This window comes from Malus sylvestris, chromosome 4 (assembly GCF_916048215.2).
Source record: "Malus sylvestris chromosome 4, drMalSylv7.2, whole genome shotgun sequence".
Taxonomy (NCBI): domain Eukaryota; kingdom Viridiplantae; phylum Streptophyta; class Magnoliopsida; order Rosales; family Rosaceae; genus Malus; species Malus sylvestris.
Window position 1 is genome coordinate 10,754,553 of NC_062263.1, and position 11,808 is coordinate 10,766,360.

Genomic DNA, 11,808 nt, shown 5'->3' on the forward strand with positions numbered 1-11,808 from the left:
AGAACTAAGAAGACATACATACAAGTATGAAAAATGTGAAAGAATATATAAACACCCGTGATTCATCATTATTCCTCCACGAGTAGATAATGGTTACACTTACATTATCGTTTAGATTTTTAAAATCCCCCAAACCTTCATGAATAATGTTTTTTATTTGAGGGCAAAATTAATAAAATTAATAATAATTATTGTAGAAGTGTAAAAAATGCAAAAAAAAATATACAATCACTCATAGTGACAAACTTTACAACTTTCATGAGGGGGTCAGCTTCGAAACCGAACATTATAATTCATAAACCTTAAATTTATATTTAACAGTCGATTGTCATTTACACTTTATTATTCTTATTGAATTTCATTTTTTAAATTTTCCTTTTTGAAAATATGATCATCTGGCGGATGTAAGAAGATGAACGGTTCAGATCTTTGATATCACGTTTCGATATGTACAGTTAACTGAAATATGAGTTGATGTCATATGGTTTGTAGAAATTTTATAAACATCAAGCAATATTTTCACTAACCGTAAAACTCTGAATATAATATCAACGATCCAAACCGTTCATCTTCCTGCATCCTCTAATAGATCAAGTTTTTGAAAAAGAAAATCTGAAAAAAACAAAATTTGATGAGAACAATGAAGCGTAAATGTAAACAACAATCAACGATTAAATTTTGATCTATGATTTATATGATTATAGTGGCGAATTTCAAAGTTAAGCTCTTCATGAAAGTTGTAAAGTTTGTCATTACGAGCGTTTATATATTTTTTCTATATTGTTTTTACACTTCTACATTAATTAAAAAACTATTAAAGACTTTAGGTAAGTGAAAATATACTTAAAAGAAAAATGCATTTTTATGTTTTGGATGTGACAATATGGTATGTATATACTTATTTAGTATTATGTTTTTCATTTGATTATTTATTGGTTTAAAATATATTTTCCTTAACGGGTAACGGATCGGGTCATATTACCTGTTAATATTATCGGGTCGATTTCGGGTTGGGTCATTTTACCCGTTTATTTTAACGGGTGTTATACGACACGACCCGTTAAGATATCGGGTATGACACGAAAATGACACGAACACAGAATACACAACACGAATGCCAGGTCTACTTGAAAGTAGTCTAATTAGATGCATTCATCAAACTTGCTGCTATTCTATTTTTTATTGCCTTTATCTCATGTGATCCTTCAACTTGATAATTTTGGTATCCTTCATCATCATCATTAATATCGCTCTCTTCACAAAAGTTCCTGGGGTCATCAAAATGACGATCACGTTCACGTTCAGAATATCTCCGCATTTGTCACAACTCAGAGTGCGAGTGAATGGAATTTGTAGTGTATTCTGGTTAAAAAAAATTTAAACCATAACCTACAAAACAACTCTAGATATTGGTTTTGCTTGGTAGGTGACCAATTGAACAAACTTTCATGCCTTTAATCTAATAAAAACTTTGAACAAAATCCATCACCAACATACAATCAAAAGAATGACATTATTCAATACTTCTTCTTAATATGTCTCTCTCTCTGTCCACCTCTTTCATTGTTTGTACAAGCTAATGAATCGTAAATCACTGAGAAGCCCGTCTTTAGAACCTGATAAGAATACTCCATTCTCGGAAGTTGAGGTGATATTAACGAAGAGCAGGTTAGAGATTGAACCCTTCTTTGACTTTGAGTGTCGAGGACATGTGGTCATGTAGATTGGCTCCGCTGTTCCCCACCAGGATTGATCATAGTATCTTGTGCTCATATTTATGTTTGAGAAGGTAATGTCACTCACATTTCCTGCATAGGTGAATAATTAGTAATCTTGTTGTCATACTGAGAGAGCTATGACAGCAAGCTCTGATCAGCCTTTATTTCATCAAAACATATGCAGGTAAAGGCAGAATAACAATAATGAAGCATCAAAACCCTCCCATTAAACCAGAATTATTCCAGAATGACAAGGTGGCTACTACAAATATGCAGGATTACGTGTGATAGCATTCTTCCATTTATTTTCTAAATTATAAGTATTACAAAGAAAAATACCAAAAAAAAAAAAGCAAATGAATGACATGGTGGCTACTACGAAAGCATTTAAACTCAAGTGCAAGAGGCAAGACAAAAACTACCATGCCTATATGCACCTAAAGATTCTATTTTTTATCATCACAGACAATTTCGAATGTGGTGATAAACATTTATAAGTTAAAGTCAGGTTAGACACATACTTTTCTATCAATAGTTACCCATGTTTTTGTAGAAATTAAAATTAAAATATTCATTAGGTTGATGTCATCATAAATATACAATGACAATCATTGAGACACAAATTTTGGCAAGGAATAAAACATGCATTCCCACAATTAAATATGTTTAGAATCCTTACCCAAAAGAAACTGGATCAAGCTAAAGGAAAGACAACACATTTTCTCCTACTAAACAAACAAAGAGATGATGATGATAAATGCTATGGTACATGATGAAATCGAAAATTACTAGTTAATGCTATTGAGAAATGATTTCATTAAGTGGAAGTGAGTTTGAACAGAAGAGAAAACATATAATAAAAAGGACCAAAGAAACATGCAAGACCCTTTGTTAACTAGAACAAATTTGAAGAAGCGAGAGACTTTGCCATGGCTATTACGACAGAGAAAACACAGGTTATCATTCTCACATATGAAGGCACCGACAAGGGAAGTACCCAACATTAGAAATAAAAGTTGGATGCAGTAACAGAGCATACTGTGATTAAGAAATGTACAGAATTGCTCTCATGCGTAAACTAGTGCATATCACCCATCGTTGTTAGATTAAAAAGAAGAACGACGTTTTATAAAACCATCAGGTCACACTTAAACAGACACCCAGTTTGCCCAATTATATTGAAAGGTCGGCTAAGATTTTTAAGTTCGGCCAAACCTGTCATTCAGTACCATGCGAGAGTGATGCAAAAGTAATACGAATTTCTCATCCACAAATTGACTCGGCAAAACAAATCTACCTTTATTAACATCATATAAGCTATCTAACCATAAAAGGTAAACTTACACCATCTACATCTTCTGTAGTAGTTATGCATTCCCACATAGAATGTACCGTACTAGCAACTTTGTGGTGAAAAAATATGCACGAACAGGATAGCGTGTCTTAAACAGGGTTTAATCCGTAGTGGTCAAACAAAAAGAGCCCAAACCAAACGAGAATCGCAAGAGACGAGGGAAAGGCGCATGACAAATCAGAAGCACAGTTCACAGATCAGAAGCAGAGTAAAGCTTTATAAGAAATTATCCTTTACCTAAACCCAAATCAGAAGCAGACCTTCTTAAAAAAACGAATAGAGAAGTAATCAAACTTCTCTCTCAATTTTTCTTGTTTCCTCCACAAACCCTAATTTTTTCCCCACCCTCCATCCCCAATTGTTTTTCTCGACACCCATACCCTCATCCCTTTGCTCTTCCCACCCCTCTTTCCCTCTCAATCTCCCATCCCACTGTTCACCCGTGTTTTTGAAAATAAGCTGTTTTTTGAAGCTGCAAATAGCAGCTTCTGATTTTGGGCTTATTTTCACCCCAAACTTTGAAATAAAGCTGTTTTTCAAAGTTTACCAAACACCAAAACTCCTACCAGCTTTTTGTCCTCTTTTTTTTTTTAAGTTGACAATTAATACACGTGCTATGCTCTCACAATTCTCCATACCAATACCCGAGCAGACTAAACAAGTAGCCTTCATTCTCCGAGTTGAATGTATAAGGGCAAATTAATTGACGGTTGACCCATGTAACCCTTCAGTAAGAAGGTTTGAGAAGAGAAGAATCTGAAACCCTTATCGATATATATGATAAAATTGCCGAAAGGCAATGGTAACGCGGTTAAACACGTTAAGGTAACGATATATAAGCATTGTCGTAAAAGTTAAGGTAAGAGAAGCAGAGAATTTTGTCAAGCTATCCCACGTGAAACCAGCTCATAAACCAACCACACATTTGTCAACTAGTATCCCCAACCCAAAAGTATTAAAACTTCCGTCTCCCTAAAACATCGTTACAACTCGGCAACTTTCACTTCGGTCCAGCAAATTTGCTCATCATCTTTGCAATAATAGGAGCCACCTTTGGATTTGCTTGATGCTTTGCTAGATTAGCAGGGTTCTTCATTACTGCAAAAACCAATCAAACCAATTACGGTCAGGCACGTAGGAAACTCCATTGCTATCAAATCTCAGTACCCTGATCCTATAACACGTAGAATCTCTAGCTTCAATCTTAATGCATATGAGAACATCAAGAGCTAGAACCAAACTATAAAATTAAATCCGTTACTTGGACAAATCAGTTAGCAGAAAGATTTTGGGACATTATGAGTAAATAATGAAGTAAGAAGCCGACCAAGCAAATGAAAGACCAGACACTCAATCTAAATACATCAGAAGATATGAATTCACAATGGTTCAACAGTAACCAGACGTTCAACATAACATTTTACGAAAATTGGGGTGGGGAACGATGATTTATCTGTATTTCAAAAAGTGATTCTTTCGGTTGCTTGATATATACATCAGAGTCCAAAGTTTTAAGCGACTTTGTGGACAGATTCAATAAGAGTATGGTCATTGTACTTCCATTTGGGTTCCTACTTCAACTCTTATCTTTCTTCTCTCAACTAACCCACTTCCTTCTAGTCTTACTTAACAATCTGTATTAAAAATTCCCAGTACATGTATCCAACACTTTCAAAATAAAAAATAACACAAATATAACCCTAAAATCTCTATTACTTCTGTTTTTCTAAGTAGTGCTAACTAGACAATATCACTGCACATTCTGTAGCATGTAAACCCAAACAATGACATTAGCAAACTACAGGAGAATTTCATGACAATATCGCTACACGTTAGTATTTTTTCTAAATTATAATGTCTTGTGGAAACAAGCACATGACATTAGGATAGTGCCATTCACACACTCAATTTTGCCTCCCACACACCCTTGTTAATTTTAGGCCATTGATCATCTTTCTAATCATTCGATCCAACGGAAGAAAATTGAGAGGGGTGTGTGGTTAGCAGTACCAAAACATTATACAAAAAGAAGAATAATGAACAGTCCTCAATTCGTAATATGTCATCCAAAAAACCAAAGGGTTTGAGCGTTCAACCATAAATTTTGAACTTTTTAGTGTTTGGTTTATTTTATTTATTATGTTTCAACTCCAAAAATACAAGTTCAATATTTGAATTACAAGTTTCCATGTATTGACATAACCAGTTTAATCACAAGAACTAGGCATTCACTATCAAAAGTCAACAACTTGGTAGAAGGAATTGTTTTCATAAGGAAGAAAATATCGATGCAAAGCAAAAATAAAAAGAATAGAGACAGTACCGTCTTGAAGAGCATCCATGACTTCTGGATCACTAAATGCATTCATCAGTTCAGGGTCCTACACACATTGCAACAAAGACAATTTAAATTTGTAAATTAATTTCTTAAAGCGCACCAAATGTTCAATATAGATAAGAGAAACAATCTGTCTGACGGTACGATAATTCCAATAAAACATCATTACCACCAACAGTCACTGATTTCAGGAACATATTTAATATTAAAATTGAATCATGAACCGACATACTTACATTCAATATTTTGCTAAAATCAACATTTCCAGGCACCCCTCCTGGCGCGGTACCGGGGAAACCTCCAGGTGCACCTCCAGATGCACCTCCTGGAAAGCCGCCACCCATGCCGGCTGGAAACCCTCCAGGCATTCCTCCTGGAAACCCCCCACCCATGCCTGCTGGAAAGCCACCGGGCATACCAGGCATTCCTCCTGGAAATCCTCCACCCATGCCTGCTGGAAAGCCACCAGGCATGCCTCCAGACCTTCTACTAGAAGATGATTGCTCTTGCTTCTTAGCCTTCTCATATGCAGCCTTGAAAAGAATGGACCAAATGAGCCAAAAATAAAATAGACAATCTTTTCATTGGAATGGACTTCAAGATCCTTACCTGAGCTTCAGCACGGCGACGTTGTCTCTCACGCTCAATCCTTTTGTCCTCTCTTTCTTTGCGAAGCCTATCATATTTGCGACGGTGTTCCTCAATCCTGTGCACATTTGGTTCAACCTACAATTGGAGGAGTTGCCATTAGGTGAAAAAAGGAAACTCTAAAACACGAACACAGACAATTTTCATTTCGTAGAGTTAACCCACAATAATTGACTTTCAAGAAATTTCATTATTTAATAGTAATACGATACTAATATTATTTCCAAAATGCAGTTAACTAGTAATAAGTTACCAATTCTCTGTTTTATTAGTTCTTCTTAGGCACAGTAAAGTTTGTAAAGTTCGTAAACTGAAAATTAGACAATTTGCAATCTAAGCATATAATTAAATTGCGTCTGCTTAAAACTATTTTTTACTGGTTTTGTTATTTGATATTTTTTTTTCTCTTGTACACGGGTTTGTGAGGAATTTGTGTTGGCAAAGTTACAATTAGCCTGAATGAATTTCTTCTTCTTTTTTTCTTTTTTTGTACTAATTTTCATTTACAGGTTGATAGCTTGTTGGCTGACTTATCTCCCTATTATTTGCTCCTATGAAGAATTAGCTGCATGCTGAAAGCTTTTTGTTTTAACGGATTCTTGTTTTGAGATTTAGTTGAAATCTTTGAGTTTCTTACTGAGTTCGGTTGCTTTGCTTTATTACCTAGTCATCATTTGGGAATTGAGGATTTTGGTCTTTATTGTTTTTAGGAATGGTTTGTTCAAGTTGGGTTTTCATTAAGTTTTGACATATCTTTGTTTGCTATTGCATGTGTAATAATGCTCAATTTTTTTCTATTGTATCTCTGCAGGTTTATGAGAAATTTTTGTTGGCCAAGTTACTTGCGCCCTCCAACAACCAGTAGCAACAGCGCAAGAGTCTTCATAGTCCAGTCAAGTTTCATGTAGTCTAATTCTAAAAGATAATGGGAGACTTAGGTTTGTTTTAGGACTGTTTTTCATTACTTTATTGTTTCAAAATGACATTTATTCCCTTTGTGAATGTTTAGTTTATTAAACATGTTACTAATGTAACAAATACTTCTATTGATACATAAAGTGTGATTGTGATGTATTTCATTTTATTCATTTGCTTGGTTCACTAGAATCAAAGTTTTAATTATAGATTAATTATCAGGAAAAATTATGAAAATAATTAAATGAGAAAAAGCATTACAAGAAAAATGAAATCCAATACAGTATGTGACAAAAGCATAGTCATCACGCATTCGAGGAATAAGTGGCACCCAAAGCATCGCATATTTGGTTCAAGCATGGAATTCGATCTGGGAATGTGTGAGGAGTCACATATAGAGCCAATACGTGACGAATGAAAAAAATCATCATGTCAACTATAGGCGACGCTGTATAGTAGTGACGCATGGAAATTCGTCACATATAGGTATATGCGACGAAGTTCAGTGTATATGTGACGAAACCATTCTTCACAAAATCCATGTTTTCTTGCAGTGATCGCCAGCAGTTGATTTGGATACATAGAATAAGATACACAAACAATGAATGATACAGGATAAATAGAGGCAAACAAATGAGAAGAACAAACTTATCTATGTATGATACAGCATAAATAAATGCAACCAAAATAATGCAATTACTGGACAAACCAGAGAGAGTGAGAGACATACCTTCTTAAGTACAGCACCTATTTCTTCATCATAATCAAGCTTTGATGCCAAGTGAAGATCCTTAGCAGCCTCTTCCCAATGACCAAGCATTGCTCGTGCTATCCCACGAGACTTGTAGCCTTTAGCAGAGTCAGGATTGATCTGAGATCAAGATTACATAAAACATAAGTTCACCTTCTCAAAACATCACACCTAGCAAGTAGTTAAAACTGATGCAAACAGAACTATACATGAAGCCACACCTGGCCCAAAGAAACATTTTATTTTTATCTGGTTGTAGTAAGCAGAGTAGAGTACATAACGTTGTTGACTAATCATACTTTAACTAAATAACTCAAGTGAGCAAACTACATATACATCAAGGAATATATACAAACAAATTCTACATGGGCGGAAAACAAATATCATCATTGTATAAAAACAAGCAAGGTATGTGAACAACCTCAAGAGCAGCACTGGCATCCCGGATAGCAGCACTAGGTTTTTTCATTTTGATGTACACACTAGCTGTGAAGTAACAAGTAAACAGAATTCAGAAAAAATAAATAAACCAAGAGGAAGTCAACTCTCAAATTCAAATAAACAAAATAATCCCTACTGAATATAATTATATAAGAACTAGAAACTCAGACCTCTGGTGCCGTACATAATTGCTGAAGTAGGATTGAGCAAAATTGCCTCTGTGAGATGTTCAACTGCTTCCTCCAAGTTACCTGCATTGCACAAAATTCATCAAATCCTCAAACAAGCCCTCAAATCACAACGAACATGCACATTACCATTAGTAATCCACTATACCTTCTGAAATGGCTTCCATAGCTTTAGATTTTGCTGCCTGTGCAGCATCACGGTTCTCATCAGTCACCTCAACCGATGCATCTCCCATCTGCAAAACAATAAAAGCCATGAACATAACAAAAATTATGAAAATACACATACTAACAAGTAAGAAACTAAAACTGAAATTAATTAACAAACAACCTTCTGAGGAGGTTCATCGTCAGGCTCCACGGTGTCACCCTCGAGCTCGACATCAGATTCGATTATCTCATCCTCCTCTTCTTCGACATGAACTTGAGCGGCTTCAGTGTCCGCCATGTCGTCGTCGCTCTCCTCCACGACATAGCCCTTCTGCACTCGGAAATCCCTCAATCAAAACGCATACACACAGAACATAAAACGCAACAATCAAAAAGTAAGAGAGAGAAGAGTACCGATTTGGAATCGCCTTGCTTCTGAGCAGAGGCAGGGAGAGTAGCGCCGAGACTGAAACGAAGAAACGAACTCGATTTCAAAATTTCGTTCCGATTCAACAGCGAAACAAACACCGAATCGGTTTCTGCAAAAGAAAAATCGGATACTAAGAGAAATGGATTGTTACCTCTCGAGGTAGTCGCGGAAGAAGGAGAGCGAAGGATCGGCGAGGACGGAGGGATCGGACTTGCACTGTTCGACGAAATGCTTGAGTTGCTTGAGCTTCGCCTCGTCCATTTGTAAAAGTTTCAGAGAAAGAGAGAGGGGAAGAGAGAGAATAGGGTCTTAGAGAAACTTCTGAGGAGTGAGAGCGGAGCTGTCAAGGTTTTGTTTGCTTCTCTGCGTTACGGTCGGGTATTTTATGTTTAGGGTTTGCGAGGGCTGACTTGTAATAAACTTGGCTTGACTAGGCTCTTCTAATAGCTTCTGTTATTTTAATTTTTTTTTATTTGTTTTTTTTAAGAGTATGATATTCATTGAAAATTGAAATACGTACAAACTAAGGATATGGTGCTTACAATGGGCCTCGATAAAAACTTTGTCAGGGTTTTCAACCCAAACAAAGGGAAAAAGAGTGTTCCGCATCAAATTAACTACTAGTACTATCCTCCAATAATAAATTAGAAATTACATCAAGAGGTTTTTCAAGCCAAGAAACTAGGTGATCAACAGTGAGACTAAACCGTGCAAGGCGGTGGGCCACCCTATTCATCTCTCGTCGTCGAAAGGTGATTTTCCATTGCTTGAAATCCTACAAAAGCCGCCTAGTATCATCAAATATATGTCCATAGTGCCCATGAATTGCTGTTTATGCATTTTGAATTGCAGAAGTGACCAACAGTGCATCCCCTTCCACCAAGAACCACCTACGAACCAAATTAGCATTCCACATAACCCCTTCATCCTCTACCAACAAAAAGCTCACCGTGAGCTCTAGATGAACCTTCACCGGTTTCGGGCTCAGCACTTTATAAAAATGGTCTCGTGGCAGCCAATTATCCCCCTAAATATGTATTCGTAGACCATCCCCCACCATCCATCAAGCACCACAACAAATAATAGTTCTAGATGTCACCACATTACGCTAACAGTAGGACGAGTTTGATTTGACTGGAGCCCGTAAGAACTCAGAATTATGATAATAGCGGGCTTTAAATATTCTTGCCACCAGAGAGTTAGGTTGTTGTAGTATTCTCCACCCTTGCTTTGCAAGCAAAGCGAGGTTGAAAGCATATAAATCTTTAAATCCCAAACCCCCTTCACTCTTCGGTTTACACAACCGTTGCCATTTCACCCAATGTATTCTCCGTTTTCCCCCTTCTCTTCCCCACCAAAGCTGGGCTACCATTTGGTTTAGTTCATCACAAAAGGACTTAGGTAGCAAGAATGTCTGCATTGTGTACAAAGGCACTGTCTGAGCAACCATTTTTATTAATATCTCTTTGCTTGCACTACTCAATAACGAACCTCTCCATCCATACAACGTTTTCCACAATCTATCTTTAATACAAGCAAAAGCATCCTTCTTGGATTTACCAATAAACACTAGTAGACCAAGATAACGCTCATGATAATCCACCTATGCCATCCCTAAACAATCGGCCAACAATTGTGCATCCACCTCCGATAGGTTCCTACTGAACGCCACATAACTTTTGGACAGATTAACCGCTTGCCCAAATGCCCTTTCATATGTACGCAGTAACTCTTTCACCTGCAAAGAACTCCTTGCAAAAATAAAACTATCATCCGCAAATAACAAATAATGCACACTTGGTGCCCCTTTAAATACTTGGCCCCCCTAGATTCGACCTTGTGCTTCCCAAGAATCAAATAAAGTCGATAATCCATCTGTACATAAAACAAATAGAAACGGCGAAAGGGGATCTCCTTGATGAATACCCCTATTAGGATACACTAACCCCACAGGCTCCCCATTCAATTTGAATGAATAAGATAATGTAGACACACACATCATTATCCATTGTATCCATTTCTCTACAAAGCCCAACCTTTTAATAATTTACTCCAAAAAGCACCATTCAATATGATCATAGGCCTTACTGATATCTAATTTCAACGCCATGACACCATGACACCATTCCACCCATTATTCTTTCTATGCATATAATGAGCAATCCCTGAAGCAACCAAACAATTATCCGAGATTAGCCTTCCGGGGATAAAAGCACTTTGCGATGGTGAAATAATTTCCGGGAGGATAACTTTCAGTCGGTTGGTAAGAACCTTTAAGCAAATCTTATAAATTACGTTACAAAGACTAATCAGCCTTAATTCATTCATCGCAGAGGGATCAACCTTCTTCGGAATCAAAGTGACATGGGTATAATTGATTTTATTAAGCATATAACCCAACAAAAGAATATGCCTTACCCCATCACACACATCCTGCCCAACTATCTACGAATGCTTCTGATAAAAACCCGATGACATACCGTCAGGCCCCGAAGCTTTTGTCGGATGCATTTGAAACAACGCCTTCTTAACCTCCTCATTGGATACTTGTCGGAGCAGCTCCTGGTTCATCTCAGCCGAGACTTTGGGTGTCACCACCCTCATAATTTCCAACACATCCGTCACACCATAAGAATCAAACAAATTGGTGAAGTAGTCAACAACCACCTTCTCCAGTCCCCTCTTATCTGCCCTGCCTCATCATACAACCTTGGCAAAGCATTCCTATGTTGCCTACGATTAGCCTTTTGGTGAAAAATTTTTGTATTTTGATCCCCAAGCTGTAACCAATTTTCCTTGGATCTCTGCCTCCAAAACGCTTCTTTTTGCGCCAACAAAGCTTGCAACTAATTGTTCAATTCGTGCCGTTATGCAA

General features: G+C 36.9%; 1 protein-coding gene and 1 long non-coding RNA gene across 2 annotated transcripts; both read right to left on the bottom strand.

Annotated features, from left to right (window-relative positions):
- Positions 1 to 1,434: 1,434 nt before the first annotated feature.
- LOC126619813 (uncharacterized) lies at positions 1,435 to 3,418 on the bottom strand. Its single transcript, XR_007622162.1, has 2 exons — positions 3,063 to 3,418; positions 1,435 to 1,808 (listed from the first exon to the last, which is right to left on the bottom strand). It is a non-coding gene; the product is annotated as an uncharacterized LOC126619813 (long non-coding RNA).
- A 407-nt stretch (positions 3,419 to 3,825) lies between these two features.
- LOC126619248 (FAM10 family protein At4g22670) lies at positions 3,826 to 9,301 on the bottom strand. Its single transcript, XM_050287559.1, has 11 exons — positions 9,085 to 9,301; positions 8,918 to 8,969; positions 8,685 to 8,834; positions 8,502 to 8,589; positions 8,336 to 8,416; positions 8,146 to 8,210; positions 7,704 to 7,844; positions 6,020 to 6,136; positions 5,647 to 5,943; positions 5,396 to 5,453; positions 3,826 to 4,170 (listed from the first exon to the last, which is right to left on the bottom strand). Exons 1-11 carry the CDS (start codon positions 9,192 to 9,194, stop codon positions 4,073 to 4,075), a joined length of 1,257 nt encoding a protein of 418 aa, XP_050143516.1. The 5' UTR covers positions 9,195 to 9,301; the 3' UTR covers positions 3,826 to 4,072.
- Between the last annotated feature and the right edge of the window lie 2,507 nt (positions 9,302 to 11,808).

What these genes read in the sequence shown, in the direction of transcription:
- LOC126619248 (XM_050287559.1), bottom strand. Translation starts at nt 9,194, where the DNA reads ATGGACGAGGCGAAGCTCAAGCAACTCAAGCATTTCGTCGAACAGTGC. An exon ending in AGCAAGGCGATTCCAAATCG is followed by an intron (nt 8,835 to 8,917) that starts GTACTCTTCTCT and finishes TTCCGAGTGCAG; the next exon opens with AAGGGCTATGTCGTGGAGGA. An exon ending in TATGGAAGCCATTTCAGAAG is followed by an intron (nt 8,417 to 8,501) that starts GTATAGTGGATT and finishes TGTGCAATGCAG; the next exon opens with GTAACTTGGAGGAAGCAGTT.